Source organism: Mauremys mutica, chromosome 22 (genome assembly GCF_020497125.1).
Source record: "Mauremys mutica isolate MM-2020 ecotype Southern chromosome 22, ASM2049712v1, whole genome shotgun sequence".
NCBI lineage: Eukaryota > Metazoa > Chordata > Testudines > Geoemydidae > Mauremys > Mauremys mutica.
The window spans coordinates 1,437,013-1,460,726 of record NC_059093.1 but is presented as its reverse complement, the minus strand read 5'-3'; the positions used below and the strand labels follow the sequence as shown (position 1 = coordinate 1,460,726).

Genomic DNA, 23,714 nt, shown 5'->3' with positions numbered 1-23,714 from the left:
CCCAGTTATCTCCTCATAGAAGGCAATCAGGTTAGTCAGGCATGACTTGTCCTTCGTGAATCCATGCTGACTGTTCCTGGTCACTTTCCTCTCCTCGAAGTGCTTCAAAATGGATTCCTTGAGGACCTGCTCCATGATTTTTCCAGGGACTGAGGTGAGGCTGACTGGGCTGTAGTTCCCCAGATCCTCCTCCTTCCCTTTTTTAAAGATGGGAACTACAGTAGCCTTTTTCCAGTCATCCGGGACCTTGCCCGATTGCCATGAGTTTTCAAAGATAATGGCCAATGGCTCTGCAATCACATCTGCCAACTCCTTTGGCACCCTTGTATGCAGCGCATCCGGCCCCATGGACTTGTGCTCATCCAGCTTTTCTAAATAGTCCCAAACCACTTACTACTTTCTCCACAGAGGGCCGGTCACCTCCTCCCCATACTGTGCTGCGCACTGCAGCAGTCTGGGAGCTGACCTTGTTTGTGAAGACAGAGGTGAAAAAAGCATCGAGTACATTAGCTTTTTCCACATTCTCTGTCACTAGGTTGCCTCCCCCATTCAGTAAGGGGCTCACACTTTCTCTGACCACCTTCTTGTTGCTAATGTACCTGTAGAACCCCTTCTTGTTACCCTTCACATCCCTTGCTAGCAACAACTCCAAGTGTGATTTGGCCTTCCTGATTTCACTCCTGCATGCCTGGGCAATATTTTTATACTCCTCCCTGGTCATTTGTCCAATTTTCCACATCTTGTAAGCTGATTTTTTGAGTTTAAGATCAGCAAGGATTTCACTGTTACGCCAAGCTGGTCGCCTGCCATATTTACTCTTCTTCCTACACATCGGGATGGTTTGTTCCTGCTGCCTCAATAGGGATTCTTTAAAATACAGCCAGCTCTCCTGGACTCCTTTCCCCCTTTCCTCCCAGGGGATCCTGCCCATCAGCTCCCTGAGGGAGTCAAAGTCTGCTTTTCTGAAGTCCAGGGTCCGTATTCTGCTGCTCTCCTTTCTTCCTTGTGTCAGGCTCCTGAACTTGACCATCTCACGGTCACTGCCTCCCAGGTTCCCATCCACTTTTGCTTCCCCTACTAATTCATCCCTGTTTGTGAGCAGCAGGTCGAGAAGAGCTCTGCCCCTAGTTGGTTCCTCCAGCACTTGCACCGGGAAATGGTCCCCTACGCTTTAGAAAAACTTCCTGAATTGTCTGTGCACCACTGTATTGCTCTCCCAGCAGATATCGGGGTGATTGAAGTCTCCCATGAGAAGCAGGGCCTGTGATCTAGTAACTTCTGTTAGTTGCCTGAAGAAAGCCACGTCCGCCTCGTCCCCGTCGTCTGGTGGTCTGTAGCAGACTCCCACCACGACATCACCCTTGTTGCTCACACTTCTAAACTTAATCCAGAGACTCTCGGGTTCTTCTGCAGTTTCATACCGGAGCTCTGAGCAGTCATATTGCTCTCTTACATACAATGGAACTCCCCCACCTTTTCTGCCCTGCCTGTCCTTCCTGAACAGTTTATATCCATCCATGACAGTACTGCAGTCATGTGAGTTATCCCACCAAGTCTCTGTTGTTCCAATCACATCATAATTCCTTAACTGTGCCAGGACTTCCAGTTCTCTGCTTGTTTCCCAGGCATCCTGCTTTCTCAGTATGAGGCAGGAATCCTCCCGTCTTGTGCTCTCCTGCTCGTGCTTCCTCCTGGTATCCCACTTCCCCGCTTACCTCAGGGCTTTGGTCTCCTTCCCCTGGTGAACCTAGTTTAAAGCCCTCCTCACCAGATTAGCCAGCCTGCTAGAGAAGATGCTCTTCCCTCTCTTCGTTAGGTGGAGCCCATCTCTGCCTAGCACTCCTCCTTCTTGGAACACCATCCCGTGGTCAGAGAATCCAAAGCCGCCTCTCTGACACCACCTGCGTAGCCATTCATTGACTTCCACGATTCAACGGTCTCTACCTGGGCCTTTTCCTTCCACAGGGAGGATGGATGAGAACCCCACTTGAGCCTCAAAGTCCTTTATCCTTCTTCCCAGAGCCACGTAGTCTGCAGTGATCCGCTCAAGGTCATTCTTGGCAGTATCATTGGTGCTCACGTGGAGAAGCAGGAAGGGGTAGCAATCTGAGGGCTTGAAGAATCTTGTCGGTTTCTCTGTCACATCGTGAATCCTAGTTCCTGGCAAGCAGCACACTACTTGGTTTTCCCAGTCAGGACGGCAGATAGATGACTCAGTCCCACTTAGGAGGGAGTCCCCGACCACCACCACCACCACCACCCGCCTCCTTCCCTTGGGAGTGGTGGTCGTGGAACCCCCATCCTTAGGACAGTGCATCTCATGTCTTCCATGATGACCTGTGTGTGGTGTAAGCTGTAAAACAAGTTAGCTGTCATGACTTGGGGTAATGGGACAGACCTTGAGCTTCCCTCAAGAACCACTAACTCCAACTATCTATAATGTGGCCACAGGCCAGTGTCATAGCACGACAGTTGAGAGCCTAGGATTGCCAGGTGTCTGGTTTTCGACTGGAATGCCCGGTCAAAAAGGGACTCTTAACGGCCTGGTCAGCACTGCTGACCAGAGCCACCAAAGTCCTGTTGGCAGTGCAGGCAGGCTAACCGGATCTGCGTGGCTTCCGGGAAGCTGCTGGCATCTCCTCCTGAGCCCTAGGTGGAGGGACAGCCATGGGGGGTTCTGAGTGCTGCTCCCGCCCCCAGCACCAGCTCAGCAGCTCTCATTGGCCAGGAACCGCGGCCAATGGGAGCTGAGGGGGCAGCGCCTGCGGGCAATATGCAGAGCCACATGGTCGCGCTTCCACCTAGGAGCTGGAGGGAGATGTTGCTGCTTCCCAGGAACCGCCTGAGGTAAGCGCCACCCAGAGCCCACACCCCCTCCTGTGCCCCAGCCCTGAGACCCCTCCTGCACCCCAAATCCTGACCCCACTCCAGAGCCTGCACCCCCAGCCAGAGTCTTTACCCCTCTCGCACCCCCAGCCAGGAGTCCCCTCCTACACTCCAAATCCCTCATCCCTGGCTGCACCCTAGAGCCACACCCTCAGGCGGAGCCCTCACCCCGTCCTGCGCCCCACCCCGGAGCCTCTCCAGCACCCCAAACCCCTCATCTCTGTCCCCACTCCAGAACCCGCAGCTGGAGCCCTCACCCCCTCTTGCACTCCAACCCCCAGCCTGGTGAAAATGAGCGAGAGTGATGTCAGGGGGATGGAGTGAGCAGGGGGCAAGGCCTCGGAGACAATGGGGGTGGGGCAAGGGTGTATGGTTTTCTGCAACCCTGTGAGGGTCATCAGTCCTCCAATACCCACCCACAATCCTTTGTGGCTACTACCATATGGCCTTTTCTTGCTATCTATTTCCTGTTTCCTGACCAGAAGTCCCTTGCCACTACATCTAGGCTTGCTGAGCCTTCGTTCTCCACAGTCACACTCAGCTGCCAGTACCAGCAACTGCACTGATCTATCTTTGGCATAAAGCTCAATTTTTTTTTAGAATGGCCTCCAGGAAGACATTATCTCAATGTACTGCCAGTTGCTTGGATGGTGCTTCTCACACAACTCCGGGAGTGTGGCCCACTCTTAGTGGTCTCATGGCTGCTTGGTGATGTAGTCTCATCACTCAGTGCTTAAGGGCCTGATCCAGAACCGCCAATCAACTGTCTCCTATTTTCCAGCTGTGCATGTAGCTTTTTGCTCTCCTTAAGAAAGCATACCATCACTTCTGCATGGTGACAAGCTGCTGCCTCCCCCTCCCCCATGCCATATGCCCTGTTTCTTCCTCCTGCCAAAATGAGAGTTGTACTAGTGCCAACAATTGCTATAGATTGGTTTTTTTTCTGAGTTGGATCCATGCCTTGCCTCCAAGTTGGAATGAAGGTAATGGACAGAAATGTTGAGTGCTCCAAGCCGGAACTGATTTACTTTAATGAGTTGTCAGGTTCATACTATTTCTGCCCAGGATAGGTTCTCTCTCCAGACACCAAAAACATAGAGTTGCACGGTGGTGCTATGAACCATGGGATGTATCCCAGGAAGTCTTAGTGCTACACACAAGTGAGTAAAATGCCAGTGTGGATAAAGGTCACGATAGCCTTTCTGCTCCCCCAAGCTTGGCTGCTGTTCTCTAGTGAAGCCACTCTCCTTTGTGACATTCAGGCACGAGGGAAATAACTTGAGGGTGGATCACACAAGTTAATTCTGTAGTGTGAATGCATGCTAAGCGTTACAACAGCATAAAGCTGAAATTATTCAATGGTGCATCTGGCCCCTTGTACCTGTACCTACTGTAGTCACAGGTAACACTAAGATTTCTATACTGAAATAATCTAAAAACTAGTTTGTTTGTTTTTTTCCTTTTCCAGCTTGTATTCTTTGTGCATGGATTCATAGGCTATGTTTACACTGACAATTAAACGACAAAAGTTTTTTCTTTCAGAGGTGTTAACACTCCCCCCCCCTCCCCCCCAAAAAAGACAGAAATTTTGCCGTGACAAGTGCCGGTATGAACAGCACGCGGTCGGTAGGAGCGCTCTCCTGCCAACAACGCAAATGCCGCTCATTGGGGGTGGAAGTTTTTTGTCGGCAGGAGAGCTGAGAAACAGCAGCTACACTGCGAGACTTTTAGCGGCACGGCTTTTAGTGTAGACAAGCCCGTAGATTTCAAGGCCAGAAGAAACCACTGTGTGACCTCCTATATAATACAGGCCATAGAACGCCCCCAAAATAAGTCCTAGAGCAGATCTTTTTTTTTTTTTTTTTTTTTTTTTAAAAGTCCAATCTTGATTTAAAAATTCTCAATGATGGAGAATCTACCATGACCCCTGCTAAATTGTTCCACTTGTTAATTACTCTCACTGTTAAAAATGTACACCTTATTTCCAGTCTGAATTTGTCTACCTTCAGCTTCCAGACGTTGGCTTGTTAGACCTTTCTCTCCTAGATTGAAGATCCCATTATTGAGTATTTATTCCTCATGTGGATACTTATAGACTGTAATCAAGTCACTTCTTAACCTTGCCTTTGAGCTCCTTGAGTCTGTCAGTATAAGGCATTTTGAAGTTCTGGGGCGCAATCAACTTTTGTCTAGTTAGGGCTGTGTGGTTTGTGATTTATGGATTACATACATTTCACCATGATATTATTGACCAGTGAGTGATTAGTTTTCCAATATAACTTTCAAGGCATATTTTGTACAGAGATGATTACAGTAATGTGCAGGGTGTGAATACTGAGGTGCTTTTGGTCACAGGCATGCAGGTTCACTGTTCTCTTGCACAGTCAGTTTCTCCCTTTCTGAAAGGATCCTTATAAACAGCTACTGGAGAACTGAAAAACTCATATAAACATATTTGGAATAAGAGTATTATTTAAACTACGCTCTATTAGAAACTAGAAATTTTTATATTTAATCAATTTAAAAATATTCAAGTTGACATTGTCTCTGTGAAACACAAACAACCCCAACTGGTTAGATGGCTCAGCCATAGAAAAAAAACAGGAGTTGCCTTCTGTGGGGTGGTTTATTGCCAAGCATTTATATTTCATTTTTTTCCCTTTTCCCCAAGGCAAATGGCAGTTCTTACAGAGCCACAGTCAGTGCAGAACACAGCAAATGAGCAAGAAAATACAGGTATGTCACGTCTTCCAAAAATGCAGTTTCTTGGCAGTCTTTGGTGTTGAACTATGTAGTCACTTTCATGTTTGACCGCTTTAAAGAACTCTTAGTAGCCACTGTATTGTTTTCTGCTAGTTTTGGAGGGAGCTATGTTCCAGTCACAGTAATATGAATTGCATGTGTGGTTGTAGGTGTAGAAACTTGCAACTTTGATTTTTATGTTCTCATGTTGCGGTGTAATCTGGCTTTCACTTTTTAAATGAATTTAAAGTCCATGCTCAGGACCTCAGTTCTTGATTAGGAAATGAGAGCTCCAGAATAGCTCCAGACTTTAGAAAGTCCCGTTCCAGACTTTAGAATGCCCATATACAGAGAACAGAATTAAAATTGTGGTGGTAAAGCTGTTGTCCCATTAACTGCAGTTTTCTTTCTGTTCATCATCACCAGAAATTGATATTCCTGTTGTAGCTCCCCTAGAGTATGGTTCATGGAGAGACCTGTCTTTGTTTTCCCATTTTATAATTCCCGTTGCCACTGGTGATGGCAGGCGGTTCAGCAGGTAGTCCATTATTGTGGAACTTGAACAAGTCACTTAATATCATTAGCAGAATTGTTCTGGCTGAGTCCACATGCCTGCATGTGGACATGGATTCTGCTGAAACTGTACAGCTGATTACTATAGTGTATGTTGTTCTCCATGCCGAGTTAGATGTTAAATTGCCTTACAGATTCTACAGGTTGTATTAACCTCTAAAGCAACCAGGAGTTCGTTTGCATGAAAAGGATCTCAAAACTAGGGAGTAACCCAGGCACACTGATAAGGGAGGCACCTCCTACTAAGAATGATACTTAAATTTTGATGGCTTCTTAGAAATAATCATCCATTGTTCAAATCAGGGACAAATTCTTTTCACCATTAAGTATCTGTTTGTTTGGTGGTGGGAGGTACAATAAAGCTTCATTCTGCCCAGGTGTATCTTCATATTGGTCTGTCTGTCTGTCTGTCTTCCAGGATCCAAAGCTCCTGAGGAGGAGGAAGGCACTTTCAGCTCCCCACTCATGTTTTGGCTGCAGCAAGAACAGAAGAGGAAAGAAAGCCTTGGTGAGAAGAAGCCAAAGAAAGGACTAGTGTTCGAGATCTCAAGTGATGATGGGTTTCAGATCTGTGCAGAAAGTATTGAAGGTGAGGACAATGATTTCTGATTGCAACTTTCTCTGAGCTTTGTTCCCAGAGGTTAAAAACAAAAGATGCTTTTTGAGAAATTGTGCTCTCTGTATCAGGCTTCTTCAGAATAGACTTGTCTTCTCTTAGACATAAAGCTTTGGAACAAAATCCTATGCCAGAGTGCCTGGTTTGTGTTACATGTCTGCATTGCCCCACTTTGTCTTGAATGCACTGCCCAACAGTGTTGTTGGTATATAAAGGAGTGCTGGGACAAAACAGAGCATTAACACAGACCAAGCATTAGGTCATCTAAATTTTGTTTCAAATGTCATTGCTAAAGCAACTTATTTGCCTGTGCACCAATAAGTTTTTTTGGAGAGGGTGAAAACTGTATAACTACAGGAGAAGTGATGAGTTTATGGCCACTGATTGCACTTCTCTTTATATTTGCCACATGGCTTAGTCGCACTCTGCCACAAATGTTTTGCTAGATACTGATAGGTGCTGTGTGCATACGCATACACGCACACCCTCTGGACTTGGATACATTACTGCAGACCTCGCTGAATGAGAAGACAATCAAGAGATGTACTGAGCAGCTGTTCCAGTTACTCCTGATGTCCGATAGATGCAAAACTTCTTTTATTGTTTTGTCTTCCATTTCCTAATCACAGATGCCTGGAAATCACTGACTGATAAAGTTCAAGAAGCTCGTTCCAATGCCCGTCTGAAGCAGCTATCATTTGCAGGTAATACCAAGCACTGAGGTTGTTTCCTTTTTGCCAGCAAGTGTATTTTAAGAGCAGATAAACCAATGTCATGAGGAAATTGTCAAACAAGAGTAGAGTCTTTAGAAGAAAAAGGTCAATTGCTTATAGACAGCTCACTTCTTTAAAGGAGAAACATTTTCGGCAGTAAATATTTTGATTTAAGAGGGCAAAACTCCTCAAGGTTTGCATAAATCAAAAGCTCCAATATTGCAGCAACAGTAACTTTTAAATGAGAATGATCCGGCCAGTGATTTTCTCGCTTATTACCTGATGTGTTACTTTGTGTCAGGGTTTGTGTTTGATCACTGAGCAAGCTACATTTGCTGTGAAATGTTGGGCTTTTATTGTACAAAGCTTAGGCAATTTCGCTACTTTTTCAAATAAGAAAATTATGCTACTTCTCTTAATGTATGGTGGCTGGCCACCTGAGCCTATTTGACCTTTTTATTCTGTGTTAGTGGCACAAATGGCACTAATTTAGATGTGTCCTGGAGTTCTGCCATGAAGTTGTTTAACAACATGGTATGAACAGAAATCTCCTCGCTTCAGGTCAGACCGCCTACCATGGCATGTAGCCGATCTAGCTACGATGCTAGCGTCAAATACCTCCGACGGCCAGCGATGGGACACTAGAGGGGGGAGGGCTGTGAGTTACTCCAGAGAATTCTTTCCAGGTGACTGGCCAGTGGGTCTTACCCACATGCTCAGGGTCTATATGATCCACATATTTGGGGTCAGGAAGGAATTTCCCCCTGGGTCAGATTGGCAGAGATCCTGGGGGGGGTTTATCTTCCTCTGCAGCATGGAGCACTAGTCACTTGGAGGTTTAAACTAGTGTAAGTGTTGGATTTTCTGTAACTTGAAGTCTTTAAACCATGATTTGAGGGCTTCAGTAACTCAGCCAGAAGTTAGGGGTCTATTATAGGAGTGGGTGAGTGAGGGTCTGTGGCCTGCGTGTGCAGGAGGTCAGACTAGATTATCAGAATAGGCCCGTCTGACCTTAAAGTCTATGAAGCACTAATGTGACTGCATAGCATACAAGTGGAATGCCCAGAGTTATCCTATAAGCTCCAGTGTGGGGTTTTTATTAGTTTATACGCCTGCTATAGGAGTTCGCATTCTGACCAACTTAATCACTATCTAAACGCCACTGTCCTAGATGGGATCTGGCAGGAGCTTCCACTGGTTTCTAATGAGCCAGTTTATTTTCCAGGCTGCCGGTCTTCACTGACTCATGGTTTCTTACCCTTTCCTTTTGTCCTTGTTCTAGGTGTGAATGGTTTGAGGATGCTGGGGATTCTCCATGATGCTGTTGTGTTCCTGATTGAGCAGCTTTATGGAGCAAAGCATTGCCACAATTACAAATTTAGGTTCCACAAACCAGAGGAGACCAATGAACCCCCGCTGAATCCACATGGCTCTGCTCGGGCTGAAGTCCACCTCAGGTAAGTGTGAGCTTTCTGATGGGCGGGACTTGACCAGTCTACTAGCCAGAGTAAGAGACTTTCCCTGGCAAGTGAGGGGGCATAAACTGTAAACTTCTACAAAATTTAAGCTTTAAACTAAAAACAAGATTATAGGTTTAATGGTATCTTCCAAATGTAAACTGATGGCCTGTATATTCCTGAGCCTTCATGCAGCTCTAGTACTTCTTCTGTTGCTCTTAGCTTTGCCAAGCAGTAGGAAATGGAAATTAATAAGACCGCTCACTTTACCACTTCCATTCACAATCCTAAAGAATATGTTTATTTGATGTTGCTGCCTTACAGAGCTTTGATCAGCACCTGAGGTGAGCATGAATCACTGAGAAGGAAATGAAAGTTAGGCCAGAGAAGCGATAGAGTAGCAGACGCACATAGCCCTTGCAGCAGCCAAGATATTGTTGAAAACTAACTTTGCCAGTAATACACATGTTCTTTGCCCTCCAGGAAGTCAGCATTTGATATGTTCAATTTCCTGGCTTCTAAACACCGACAGCCACCAGAATACAACCCCAATGATGAGGAAGAGGAGGAAGTGCAGCTGAAGTCTGCTCGGTATGCAACTGGATTTATGTCTCCAACAAGGAAAAGGGGAGGGTACTAAGAAGAAAAGCCAAATATTTTGGTCTTGTCTATTGCACCTGGAGGTGTGGTGTTACAACTTTAAATGTACAAAACACTAGAAAATAGATTGTAGAGGACAGTCCTGCATTAGCAGGGGAGCTGGCTCCTGAACATGGCCAGCCCCTCTCTAATCTGTTTTCATGCTACTGCAGGATGTTCTGATCAGAATTCTGGGAGAATAAGGCAAAAAAGTTTACTTATATTAAATGTGCAGAAGAGGAGAGCTGGTTAGCAGTAAGGAGTTTGTCTGAGATCTGAGGTTGAATTAAGAACAGCTTTATAATATAAGATTTATAGAAAAATACACTGTATTAATCTTGGTTGCTTTCTCAGTGGGCATTGGGCTGCAGTGTCACAGTGACTAAATGTTAATATTTTTGAAACTATACCGACTAATGCTTGGCATGGGCTCTCGAATAAAGGTGATCACTTAGCAGTGTCTCTTTGTTCTAGGAGGGCAACTAGTATGGATCTGCCAATGCCCATGCGATTCCGACACTTGAAGAAGACCTCCAAGGAGGCAGTTGGTGTCTACAGGTATGGTTTTACTCTGGTGCTTTAACTCTGTCTAGGGCAGAAGGAGATTAAAAATTGAAATCCCTTTCTAAAGTCCGACTGGAATGTTGAAGGGAAAGAGTTCTCTCTCTCCCTTCATCTCTTCTCTTTCCTTGTTTTCAAGTCAAATCTTTAAAAAGCTGATCCTCAGTACAAACCACTTATTCCTGCCAGCTCACCTTGGTGATAGCTCAGGCATTTATTTTTGGGGTGGGAAGGGAAGCTAAAAATGTGTAGGTTACTTGCATGTGATAAAAACACAGTGAGGAGAGTCAAACTCTTCACCCCTTGGATGAAGAGTTAGCCTGTGTGCTAAGGTTTTCTGATCTTCAGTTGATACAACATGGTCCAGTTGCGTTGGTTGATATATTCTCTTACCTTGTTTCTTTTTACTAGGTCTCCCATCCATGGCCGGGGCCTATTCTGCAAAAGGAACATTGATGCAGGTGAGATGGTGATTGAATATTCAGGCAATGTCATTCGCTCCATCCTCACTGACAAACGAGAGAAGTACTATGATAGCAAGGTGAGTTCTGTGGCTTTCATCAGCATTTGTAAAAGGCACAATTAAACCCATTCACAGCACTTTTCTCTGGTTGGCGAGCTGAAGGGAGCATTCCCAAAAGGAAACAGATAATTGTCTTTCACAGCGGTTATGGAACTGAAACCCTGTGTAACTATGGAAAAAATATACGCCCTAATGTGTGGAGTCTTATAAAATATTAGCACTTACATAGTACTCCTAATCTTCAGTGTACTGTACAAACAGCTGACCCTCACAGCCTTCTGTGGGGTAAGGAGTATAGATGGGGAAACGAAGGCAGAGGAGCTAAGCTGTTTGCCCCAGTTCAGAGAGGGGATTGGTGTCATAGCCAAGATGAGAACAGAAGAGTTTCTGGCTGCTATTCCTGTGCTCAAACCACTAGATAATTCATCTGACAACATAAATTGTAGAGGCCAAACAGATTTTACATTCTGATGTGTGTTTGCTTTGGAGAAGGCCTGAATTAAATGCCCATTGTTGGCAACTTCTCCTATACATATCAGCAATTTCTTCTTGAAGACTCTTTTCTGTTTGTGTTGACGTAGGCATTTGCAGAATAATGTTGAACTGAAAATAATTATGAAAAGGAGGGAAGTATCACATTTGTGACGTCCCAAGTGCTTTCGGACAGAGCTAAAACATGTTTGTGGTGAAGTCACTAGTTTTAAAGTCCAGTTGCAATGCAGTGTTATGACCTCCAGCAGCAGTTTGTAGAGAATGGGCCCTGATCCTGGCCAGACTTGGTCTGGGGGGATTGCAAAGGTGGGTTAAAGGGAGTCAAGTAAATGTATAGTGCAAACTTCAATAGGTGTGAAAATTGCACCTGAACTCTGTAGTTTGGGGTTCTAGACTTCCCAGTTTTTCCAGCACTGACTAGAGCTCTAGCAGCACTTCCTTTGCTTCCTCCAAAGGCTTAGGAAATATTTGAGCCCTGCATCAGCACTTCGGATTCAAAGGGTCTGAGAATAAAATGGCTCAAGCAAGTACCTTATAACTGAAGAATGGCTGCAGGATTCTAAAGAGATCATGGTTCCACACCGACTACATTTTGATTTCTCTTGTTTAGTTATGGTAATAAACAATCTCCTGAAACTCCAGGCAGGGGAGAGGGACTCTTGGCTTCCCTAAACTCTAAATGCTTTTCTTTCCTCCACGTCCAGGGGATTGGCTGCTACATGTTCCGCATTGATGACTCCGAAGTGGTAGATGCCACTATGCATGGAAATGCAGCCCGCTTCATCAACCACTCATGTGAGCCCAACTGTTACTCCCGTGTCATCAACATTGATGGCCAGAAACACATTGTCATCTTCGCCATGCGCAAAATCTACCGCGGGGAGGAACTCACTTATGACTACAAATTCCCCATTGAAGACGCCAGCAACAAACTGCCTTGTAACTGTGGCGCCAAGAAGTGCAGGAAATTCTTAAACTAAAACTTTCATGAGCTGTGAGTGAGCCCTGAATGGCCTGGGGCAAACCAAAGTTACAATGCATTTCCTTCCCGCCACTGGGGAGGGAGAGGGGAGGACAGAGACGGAAATGAAGATTGACTGGGGCTCAGGGACGTAAGTGATGGCTGCGCTTCTCCGTCGGAGTCCACATCTTCATGTCTCACATGCGCACACTTATCCTTGTGAAAGACACGGATGATCAGAGAAGATCCTCAATATGATTGTTATACTTTTTCCACTGCCCCCCCGCCCCCTTTTTTCCCCCCCTCCAGTATTTGTCTGTCATTGTGGGATAGTGAGCGGGAGAGGGGAAGGGTGGATGGATGAGGCAAAACAGACCAAAACCCATATATGGGTAGATGCCTCAGATTTTGTCCTTCTTTGTTGTTTCTGGTTTGTCAGGACTCCGTGACCAGCTTTGCCAGGAACGGCAATGTGGGGTTTTCAGTTTCCTTCGCTTGCGGTGTCATAATTTTAAAAAGCCCAGTACTTGACTGAGCTTTTCTCCAGGAGAGAGACTGTATCCCATCAACCAGCTCAGTGAAGGACGTTCTGAGTGTCTGGTTCCTTCCACCATGCATTTCCAAAACACTATTTGTGAGCAGGCTGGGTCTTATCAGACTTCTTAGAGCAGCTGTAGGTGGCCCAGTGCATTTATCTTGGTTGGTCTGTCCTTTATTGGGGCCTGGGAAGATTAAATAAGGCTAGGGTAACCTACAGCACCCTGTAAGTGAACCGAAAAGGGTTTCAGTAGCATTTTCCTCTGAAATTCCTGTTTTTGTGTAAGAGAATTCCTGGCTATCTTTAGTAAAGGAAGGGGCTGTGTTGGGTTTATACCAACTGATTACAGTGATTCACTCTTCAGGATTTACAGCCCAAAGTGGAAATCCTTGGTAGCAAAGGCCTTGTTTCAGTAATTAAGTCCTTTGTAGAGTAGAAACAACTCTTCTCCCATGTTTCTGCCATCAGAAATGGTCACTCTTCTTTGGTCTAGTGAGCTGAAGGGTTTTCCAGCCACATAGAGATCTGCCTCCCTGCCTCTGAGTCTGTCCAAGCAATGGAAATCCATGAGCGGAGTAGCAGGACCTGCAGCTGTCAGAAATGGAGAGCAGTTCTAGTACTCCCAAACAGAAACTAGCAAGGGCGATTTGCTGAGATGTCAGCTGGAGAAGCTCTGCTCAGATGGTTTAAATAATGTAGTAGGATAAATGAATCAGGCAAATGAGTGAGTTCTCTAAGCACATCCCTCTCTCTAGATCCATTTCTAGGTTACGGTTACGTCAATCTTCCTTGTAAGACATAGGAATAGGCACCAAAAGGGGAGTATAAAGGCTCAGTAGACATGCAAGGCCAAACACTAACAGTCTGAGCATACTCCTTGTAGCATTTAAACGTGTTCAGGAAACCTGTTTGCAACTGCCACAATTAAACCCACCTGAGTGAAATAGTAAATCCATTTTAAAAGCATAACAGAATGACACTAGTCCTAGTTCAAACGGGATAATTCCCCACCCCCACCCCCCTTTTGGATCAAAATAAAAAAAAAAAGCCCCAACCCTGTTAAATTAAGTGATTGGATTTTACTCTGTTCTGTTTACAGTGTAGTATTTAAGGTTTTATAAATGTAAATATATTTTGTATATTTTTCTATGAGAAGCACTTCATAGGGAAAAGCACTTATGACAAGGCTATTTTTAAACAGTGGTATTATCCTAATTTAAGATAATCTGTGTTTATTTTCATAGGATGGTTATAGGAAATATCTGGCTGGACATAGTCTGATCCTTCCTCCAGAGAGAGGGATACTTTTATTTTTATTTTACTTTTAATCTTGTTCTGCCTTGTTGACTTAAGTAACTGTTTCCTGGAAGCTTTGGCTGGACCTTAATTATCTTGATTTGTCAAGGGAGAGAGGGCATGGGGAACAATCACCCAACTCAGGAGGAGTTTGACTCAGTGGAACTTTATTTGAACGTCTGTGTTAACATTTTTTGGTACAGTTTTCTTACCGCTGGGCAGGAAGAGGCATGATTCTGCCTTGACACATGCCACTGTTCCATGTATAGAAAGGTGAAGGAGAGGGGGTAACAATTGCTAATTAGTTTGTTCAGAGCTCAGAATTAGGAATATGGCAGGAAATACGAATTTTTCCACCTTGCTCTTTCCACTTAAATCTTGCAGAGCAGATGTGTCCTCCTCAGTAATTCACTGATTCTGCCAGGATACTTACTAGTGAGTGGTCCCTCCATCTCTGGAGAGATCACTTTAACTTTAGCCCAGGACTGTGATTGGTAGCAGGGACAGCCAGCTTCCTATCACTCACTACTGTGCTTCTAAAGCAGCTTCACTGGATAAAGAGCCAGAGTGGGTTTTCATTCTTGGAAAATTCTCAACTCTTCAACCAGAGAAACTTGGTCCTGTGGAAATTGAGCAAAGCAATAGAACCCCAGCCCTGCCTTTGTTCACCATCATTGTTAGGAACAGGTGTAGGATTTGTACCCACCAATGCACTTCTCAGCCCCGAGTGCCTCTCACTTGGAAACATATGAATTTTTCCTTTGAATAGTAAAATTATAATGTACACCCACTCCTCTCATGTGTCCCTGTGGACAGGCCATCTACAAATTGCTGAATTAGCAAATTGAAAGGCTGCTGTGAAACAGCATCAGCAGCCACCTATGGAAATTGGACAGCATTGACTAATAACTCCTTAGCGCTCACCGCCTAGCACTATGTATCTGTGCCATTCAACCCCAGAGACCTCTTCCTCTGACCTGAGAATGAAATGCAGCACTCAGAAGGGTCAGGAATTGCTGTTTCCTTTTTTTATTGCACTGTGTGATTATTATTTTGTAAAACTTTTTTTAAAGGAAAAATCAAAGTCAAAGCTGCACGTGTTACTGAAATGATTTGATGCACTGACAGTTTGGGAATGCGCACACACTGAGAGGCCAGAAAGCATGTCTGGGGAAATCTCAGCTCAGCATCCCTAGAGACAGCTCTTCATGGCAGTGCTGGGGGACAGTTCCAGTGCTGGACGCACCAGTGAATTTTAACTTCAGAATGGTCTAGTTCAATCATTTTTCCCTTCTCCCTCCTGCTGATATCCCTTAATCTGGCAGAGAATCAGCCTCTGCAGCTGACAACAATCCCATTCTTGTCTCTTGCCAAAAATCTGTGTAGCTATCAGCTATTTGATAAGCAAAATTGAGTCCTCACCAGAAATCCACACTAAGAGCAAGCTCTGATCAGGAAACACTGCTCCCACAAACCCCCTTAGGAAAAAAACACAAGAAGAGGGGGGGAAAAATAAGTGAAGGAGAAAACAGAAGAGAGATACCACCTGAGTCCCTCTGAGAACCGGGCACTAGAAATTTCCTCTACTGTGAGGACTGAGAGCGCAAATGGATCAGGCTAGAATGTGGTAGAAGATCCAGCTCACTGAATGCTTTGCTGCTATACCTGTTGTGGCTGCCTTACCTAGCAGCCACTGTGGCCAGTGAAACTGTCTGTAAACCAGAGAAGCTGAATTGTGCTGACCTACAGGCCGGGTCGGGATCCCCATGGCTCTCCACTTCCATTGTTCTCACCAGTCTATCTCCAGCACAGAGGTTTCCAGTCACTTACAGGTTTAAACAAATAAAAGGAAGGTGGGGAGAAGCCTTGGCAGCTAGTATTTAAGTTTTCAATGATTCATCGGTAAGACACATGCCTATGTGCCCTTTACCCCTGTCCTGCCCAGGCTAATAGTGAGCACAATGCAGCTTCCTCGTATATGAATGTATATTTTATAAGGACTGACATAGATCATGATATCTGAAAATACTAAAAGTCAAACCTTACGGCGTTTATTTTTATTTGTACAAACCAATTTTTTTAAAGGAAAAGCGGGTCATTGCAAAGGGCTGGGTATAATCTTTTTCTTTCATTTTCTTTCATTTCCAAGCAATACCAGGTTCTTCAGCAAGATGGTCTTTGTGCAGAATCATGCCATTCAAACCCATACTACTGGTCCATACTCAACACACTTGCGAGTTTTTTTTATAACTATAAATATGATATATATATAGGAACTAATATAGTAATGCACCGTGTAATGAAGCCTAGTTCAGTATCGGTCCATGGCTTTTAATTCTCTTAACACTATAGATAAGGATTGTGTTACAGTTGTTAACAAAGGCAGGAAAAATAATCAAGCTGTGTACTTCTGGGTTAACAAATGTAAACCGAAGGGGGCTTGCTTGGCACTAGTGCAGAACATCTCAGCCTGAAGAGTGACAGCATTCACATTCAGGAGCTTGCTGCAGCAATGAAATACTTAGCCCACAGGTTCCCTGCTTGAGGATTTTTCTGACCTTCAATGTTACCAGTCAGTACTTGTACAACTTGTTTTTGGGTTGGTTTTTTTTTTTCTGGATTTTTTTTTTATTTTATTTTGGTTATGAATGTTGGAGTACCACCTGCATATAGAGAAAATGTGTTCTGTGCTTTCCTGGTATCTTTTTAACAAGGTACTGTAGCTTTGTCTATCAACCAAGAACTATACTTGTGGTGTTTCTTTTATTAAACTTAACAGTCTCTTTAGTAAATACAGGTAGGTGAATAATTGTTCAAAAAAAAAAAAAGCTCTACAATGGCAAGGTTATGTTCTAGAAATAATACATTTCTCGACAACTTATCATGTATAACAGATCTTTTTATTTCTTTTTTTCTTGTGTTCTTCCAAGCTTCTGGTTTTAAAAAAAAAGGAAAAAAAAAAGAAAAAAGGAAATGTCTAAAGTACATCAGTGTTAACTCCCTGTCACAGGGACGAAGGAATTACTTTAATAGTTAAAAAACAATGCTGAAAGCTCTGCGAAAGACTGAATGTAAAAATAAAAAAGTGTATATAATTGTAAAAAACAAAAAGGAGTTTTTAAACATGTTTATTTTCTATGCACTTTTTTTTATTTAAGTGATAGTTTAATTAATAAACATGTCAAGTTTATTGCTGCAGAGGGTGACTCTTGATTTGCTTTATTTTTAAAAAGCTGGAGAGAAGGCGCTCAGCCTCATCATGTGAATCACCCTTTCTTCAGAAAAGACACATTGGTATTGTGGCTTCATTATTACTATTTGTGTTGTAGTGCCATAGATGTGACTGTTGCACTGCGAAAGAAATGAGTCCCTGCCTCAAAAGGGGATGGTTCTTGACAGGTAACCTTGAAACATAAGGGCATGCAGTGATGTCATGAAAGAAAAGTTAGACGGTACAGACAGGGGAGAAAACTGTGCTTGGGAGGTTTGAGAATGGGTGGTGTGGAATTCGAGCTCCCTTTACCTTTACCAGGAGCTGAAGAGGAGTCTCCTGCAGTAGTGTGGCTAACGCTGTATGAAGGGATACAAGCGGCTGGGGTAAAAGGTATGTAGAGAGGGAAGAAGCTAAAAACAAGGCAATTTTGAATTGGCTTCTGAAAGCTCTGGGATATTGAGCAGAGTTGCTTATGGAGATGATGGTGCAGGCAGCAGTAACCCTCCCAAGTCCTTGATCCCTCCTGGTCACAGAACAAGTGAAACACCATTTGTAAAAATCACCCCGGTGTTAAGCAGACCCTGTGCCAAGACTGTGTGTGTACTTTGTGACTTGTGTGTGGGATTTTACTGTGGCATTGGGCATCCATGTTCTAAGCTCTTCAGGAAACAGAAACATTCACATCTATTCAGCATCTCCCTATCATCTTGGCCTGTGGTACAGAATTAGTTCAAAGCATTATGGAACTCAATGGCAGGAAAGTTAACGACATGAGTGTAGTCAATATTTATATGCTGGTAGAGCCCAAAGGCCTCCGCTGGGGTTGGGGCTGCATTGCAGGGCACTGTACAGCCAGCCAACAGCCACGGATACACCGAGGGGATGCGGATACGACAAACAGTCCAATGCATCGGGAGGCATTGGCCCTGCTGGGTTAGTATGGTGGATGGCTGGTTTCAGTTGAGGGCGAAGGAAAGAAGGGGAAGAACAGGCCCTGCTGGTCGCCTGTCCAGCAATGCCCTTTGCTGTGGTGCCTGGAGAACCATCCAGAGGGGCATTCTGAGGCGGACAAGACAGTGACAGTGGGGATTTTATCAGGGGTTTTCCTCAGGCATGGAGCCAGCATGGAGGTGTCTGAGGGAGAAACGGCCTTGCGGCAATGAAGACTGGGAACACTGGCAAAGCGAACACAGGTTGACATCACCATAGGTAAGTAGGTCACCAAGTGGAGTGGGGCAACATTATGAACTGCCTTGAAGGTAAAGACAAGTATCTTTTATTCGATATACAGGTGAAGGAGGAGCTGGCAGAGGGACTTGAGGCCTGACATCAGAATCCCAAGAATAAGGTCTTGGCAGAAGCATGGTGAAGACACAAGGGGAGTAAGAGTGCAGGAGTCCAGGCCAGATGAGAGGGTTCTTTAGCCAAGACATTCAGGGATCCGGGCTTGGACAACAAATTTGGCTGTGTATGCAGAGGGGAAAGTCCAATGCCAGAGGAGGCGTGTAAGAAAACTGTCAAGATTTAGCAATGACCTGAATGTGCGTCCAGTTTATTTCCATGTCTGTGCAATAGAAACTGGTAGTGCTTTGGGTGGGGCTAGAATCCCTTTCCCTGCCCTCTCCCACACACGTCCTGTTACTGACCTCAACGCCTGCGATGGTTTTAGTGAGTTCAGCTCATATTTGACATTTTGAATGTCTGGACCCTGCAATTCCACTGCTGTCCTTGCCTGCAGTTAACAGCCAGCAGGCCCTCTGGAGGCTTTATCTGCCTCTAGCCTTCTGCCCCGGCCAAAGGGCCATGTGAACATTAACTTCCCTGCTGCTCTGCAGTGCGGTGCCCCCGGCTCCTCCCCCACTCCTATTGGCTGCGTTTAGGCCAGTTCCCCACTTGTGTCTCCAGACCTCATTCCTGGCTTGCTAGAGGTGCCTTTTCCTGCCTCTCTCCCTGTGCTGCTAAACATGGCGACAGCCAAGGACAGAGCGGTTCTGCAAACGATCTTTAACCCCAATACTCCTTTTGGGGATATCCCCGGGTTAGATGAGGAAGAGGAGGCAGCGACAATCCAAGGGGAAGGTGAGGTTTGATTCAGCAGCAGTTGTACCTCTGGGGCCTCAGATTCTTGCTGGTAACAATGTCTGTGCAGTAGCTGTGATTTACCCTTCCCAGTGGCGGACTTTGCCACTGAGGAGGTGTGCGCTGGCACTGGTTAATGAAGGGAAGAACTGTCTTCATTGTGAATAATGGCACTGCTGTAATCCAAGAGAAGTCAGTGGAGCTACACCAGGGAAGAACTAGTCGCAGGGATGTTGTGGAATGATCCAGTGTTCCCCTGGCAGTAACTGATGGGGCCTTGGAAGCTAGGGCAGAGCTCGCTAAGGGCTGCAAGGAGAGCATGACATGCCAGTTGGACTAACTGAACCCTAATGGGACTGAAAGCTCTTCTCAGCCCTGGAGGGGAAATCTCTACAATGCAGACAAAGTGAGGCACGAGAGCTGCCTGCTTGCCTCTTGCTATGCCGCATGTCTGTCACTTAGATGAGAAGAGAACAGCAGGTCCCTGCATCTATTATTCCTTACCAGATAATGGTGCAGCTGGGAATTGGGGGAGGGCCCACAGAGCAGGGCCACAATTACAGAAGCTGGAAGCAAATACCTGCCTGATCACCTCAGCCTACTTTCCACATTCGGCCAGTTACTGCAGCATCCTTGGGCCTGGCAGACTGTCCTGCCATGAGCACCAATACAGCTGGTTTGAGTGGTGCCTGTGCAGGCATCTCAGGGCCATGTCGCCTTCCCCCAGACTCACAAAATAGTTACAAATAACCAAGGAGTCTGGCCTGGATCAGGGGGCTGAGTGGATCCCAGCGGACCCACCCCTGGGCCAAGCAGCCCTGTGGAAAGGGATCACGCAGGAGACAGGAAAGTTCCTCTTCCAATTCATTGGGGAGCAGCTTGGACACTTTGGCCTTGGGGCCAGGACCCACGCACTTTGCAGTGAGGTTCCTGGTCTCTCTCTGCGGCAGCAGGGTCAGGTGAATCTGAATGTGTGTGTGGAAATTAAACTGCATGTTGGATTTAAATGCAGCCTGCTGCCCAGTCTGCATACCTGCCTGAGTAAAGGTGTCCAACGGGGATCCACTGTCACAGCAACCCATGACATGCCTGGGCACCTCTCTCAACCCTTGGTGGATCAGGAAAGCAGAGCCCCCATATTAACCCCTGGTCCAGTGGGCTCTTCTGTCCCATGCCTGGTGGTGGTGAGACTCTCTCCCCTCACTGTGCCCTGGTCTGGCACAGGGGATCACCCCCCTTTACCACCACCCCCCAAGCTCGGTGTCTGCCCAAAGCGCTGCATAAATGAGGCTTTTCCTTTATGCGTGTCACAGATGGAGCTTTCGCCTCAGAGCTGCTGGAGCAAGTCAAAGACCTGGAGCTGCAGGGGGTTTTGGCGGCTGAATCGGGAGATGTGAACACAGCCCTTGAGAGATTCAGCCAGGCCATTCGGCTCCTTCCAGAACGAGCCTCGTGCTACAACAACCGTGCTCAGGCCCTTCGTCTCCGAGGGGATGTGGCAGGTAGATGAGGGGAGTCGTGGTGGGTTGGCAGTGACGTTGGGAAGGGCTGCAAACAGATGGTCTGACTGGTTCTAGGAGGGACTGGGCCAGGCGTGGGGTCTGATGGGCAGCAGTGCAGTCACAGCACATGTGAATAGCACACGGTAGAGAAGTAGGTTATAAGCTCAGCACTGAGCCAGGAACTCCTAGGTTCAATCCTGACTTGGTACCCAATTTTTCATGTGATGTCCCTGTGACCCAGGACTTTCCTTTGTGGGTCCTGAAATGCCCCTGTTTTTTTGGTCCTATTGTTTGTTCCAATGTGTAGTAACACTGGGTAGAATTTGCTCTGTATTTACCAGGAACACGCTTTCAGGGTGATGAACGGGGTTTGGAGTGGAGTAGGATGAGTAGAGACACTACTGGAGGTGCACTGGGGCTCACGGTCAATGTTCATGATTCTTGGTCAGTGTTCCATAATAGATACATTCAGAACAAGTGACTGTGAAAATCTCTCCCCTCTGAGAACCTGCCCATGTTGTGGATGGGTCAGGAGCTGGTGCACAGCATAGAAAATAGGCACTTTTTTGTCTATTGAATGAACATTTCATGACCCTAAAACAAGTCCTCACAAAAGGACCCTGTTGTTTTATTTTGAAAATGGTGTTCCAGCATCTCAGCTCTGAGACCCCCTCCGAGGATGGCTCTGGTCACTCTCCTGTGCCCCATCTGTACGAGAGGGATAATACTTCGCTCTTCCAGCAGAAGGCAATGGAAAGTATCTAGTGCTGTGCCTAGTAATCATGGATCTGAACCCCCAGGAGCCCACAGCTGAGTTCCAGCACATTACACTGACCAAGGGCAGGCAGAGTTCACCCTTCTTCCTTTCTGCCTTCTGTCTCCCCACAGGTGCCCTGCAGGACCTGGACACAGCCCTGCACCTCAGCGGGGGCACAGGGCGTGTGGCATGCCAGTGCTTCGTACAGCGAGGGCTCATCAATGTGCTGCAGGGGCATGAAGATAATGCCAGGCAGGATTTTGAGCAGGGAGCCAGACTGGGTAGCGCCTTCGCTCGGCACCAGCTGGTCCTGATGAACCCCTATTCAGCGCTCTGCAACCAGATGCTGTTGGAGATGATGAGGAAGCTGCAGAACCCAGACATCCAGGGAAGCAACTAGAGCCCATCTGTCCAGGCAAGGGGTCAGCTGGGATTGTTCCGGGGGAGAGGGTTGCTAATGAATCATTCTGCTGGGCCAGGCAGACAGGATGCCCTCCACCTACCCCACATAGAATCCTGAGCTCTCCACTGGGCCAAGGGGAGCCCAGATCAGGGGTTCTCAGCCATTTTCTTTGAGGTCCTCCCCCCTCCCCCCCAAAATAAAAACTCCACGGTCCAACTGTGCCAGCACAACTTTCTCTGCATATAAAAGCCGGGGCTGGCATTAGCGGGTAGCAAACAGGGCAATTGTCCATGGCCCTGCGCCACAGGGGGCCCTGCAAAGCTAAGTTGCTCAGGCTTCAGCCACAGGTGGTGGGGCTCGGACCCTGGGCTGCAGTCCTGTGCGGCCAGGCTTTGGTTTTCTGCCCTGGGCCCTAGAAATTCTAACGCCAAACCTGCTTGCAGCCCTGTGGGTGAGAACCACTGGCCTAGATCGGTGCATCCTGAGCAACGCCCAGATGTTTGTGGGGAAGTTTGTCTTTTGCAGAGCCTGAGGCATCTCAGTCCAGGCAGCCTCCGCTGGCCTGGCACAGAGCATGATCTGCAGTGTCTTTATCACAGGCTGGTTCCCAGATGAGGCCTCCAGGCAGGTGAGGCACCTGGCAGGGACTCCCCAGGAGCTGGGCACTGTGTACAAACCAGCACAAGCCCCTTCCTCCCCAGAAGCATTTGTCGTTTCTGGTAAAGCTTTAGAACTTCCTGAGTGGATCGGCTGGATCAGAATTGCACCGTATTCCGGACAGGCCTCCCCTGCGGCCGTTTCTCACGCTTGCCTGCTCCAGAGAAGAGCTGACGCTGCTTCACCTTGGGCATTGTTCTTCCCTATCCCAAATAAACTCTCTAGTTTGACTGGTGCTTGGCTCCAGTTGTCCTGGTGTAATTCATGCTCTTTTCACTTTTAGATGTAAGTAGTAATGAAAGAGTGCTCAGAAAACCCCCGCCCCTTCCGGTGTCCCTAGCAAATATAGCCATTGGGTTCTTCTGTTCCCCAGGTCCTTGTTCACATGTCACTCAGCTCAGCTGGGGCCTGAACTAGACTGGCCTATGCTCAGTAACAGTAGCTCACTAGACAGTGCACTGGACTGGGTCTTTGGAAACAGGATTCGTTTCCCTGCTCTGGCCCGGACTCACTGTGGGATCACGGGCCAGTCACTTACTCTTTGTGCCTTGGTTCCTTCATTGGTTGGGCTTGTCTTTTTAAAGGGTGGTTATTTCTGAGGCAGGGACTCTCTCCATGTGCACATTCAGCACGTCACACGATGGGGCCTTGATCCTGATTGGGCCTCTCTCTGCTCCTATTAGAGTGCGGTTTGTGTACTGATTGCTTTCCCCCTGCTTTCACTGGATTGCACTCCCTCTCCGGGCTCAGCATGATGCTGCTGTGTTTAGGGCTCCAGTGCTGACCCCCAGGGCCTGTCTAACTCCTAACATTTCCCACTTGAAATCATGGCCAACACCCCTCTTGACACGGGGGTTTTTAACCCTCTTTTCATTTTGTTTCCGAATGTAACTTCTAGTTCTAAGCTAGGTCAGAATCAGGTACGGGCTGCAGCATCCTGGCCTGCAGCAGGGCTCTAGGGTGTGCGGTAAAAATCACAGTAGAACCAGTTCATCCGAACTAAGCGTTCACACGAGCCCGCGGCCCCCGGCGGCGAAGGGAGCCGGTGCGGATTGGTGCTCAGGTCGGGCCCTTTGGCTCCACCCTCCAGCCAATGGGGTTCGCA

General features: G+C 46.6%; 2 protein-coding genes across 3 annotated transcripts in view; both read left to right on the top strand.

Annotated features, from left to right (window-relative positions):
- The window catches only part of KMT2A (lysine methyltransferase 2A), an 87,728-nt gene extending 70,533 nt beyond the window's left edge, over positions 1–17,195 (top strand). The window contains 8 exon segments of the mRNA XM_044996714.1: positions 5,558–5,622; positions 6,620–6,790; positions 7,447–7,521; positions 8,813–8,987; positions 9,471–9,578; positions 10,101–10,184; positions 10,599–10,728; positions 11,907–17,195. Coding sequence (XP_044852649.1) covers positions 5,558–5,622; positions 6,620–6,790; positions 7,447–7,521; positions 8,813–8,987; positions 9,471–9,578; positions 10,101–10,184; positions 10,599–10,728; positions 11,907–12,182 — 1,084 coding nt within the window. The 3' untranslated portion in view covers positions 12,183–17,195.
- A 1,908-nt stretch (positions 17,196–19,103) lies between these two features.
- Positions 19,104–22,844, top strand: TTC36 (tetratricopeptide repeat domain 36). Of its 2 annotated transcripts, none has more exons than XM_044996925.1 (4): positions 19,104–19,290; positions 20,604–20,792; positions 21,681–21,971; positions 22,552–22,844. In XM_044996925.1, the coding sequence occupies exons 1-3, from the start codon at positions 19,176–19,178 to the stop codon at positions 21,947–21,949; spliced, it is 573 nt and encodes a 190-aa protein (XP_044852860.1). In that variant the 5' UTR covers positions 19,104–19,175; the 3' UTR covers positions 21,950–21,971; positions 22,552–22,844. The 2 variants fall into 2 exon arrangements, with proteins under 2 accessions (XP_044852860.1, XP_044852859.1); XM_044996924.1 differs by having other exon boundaries at positions 19,107–19,290; positions 21,681–21,964.
- The last annotated feature ends 870 nt before the right edge of the window (positions 22,845–23,714 follow it).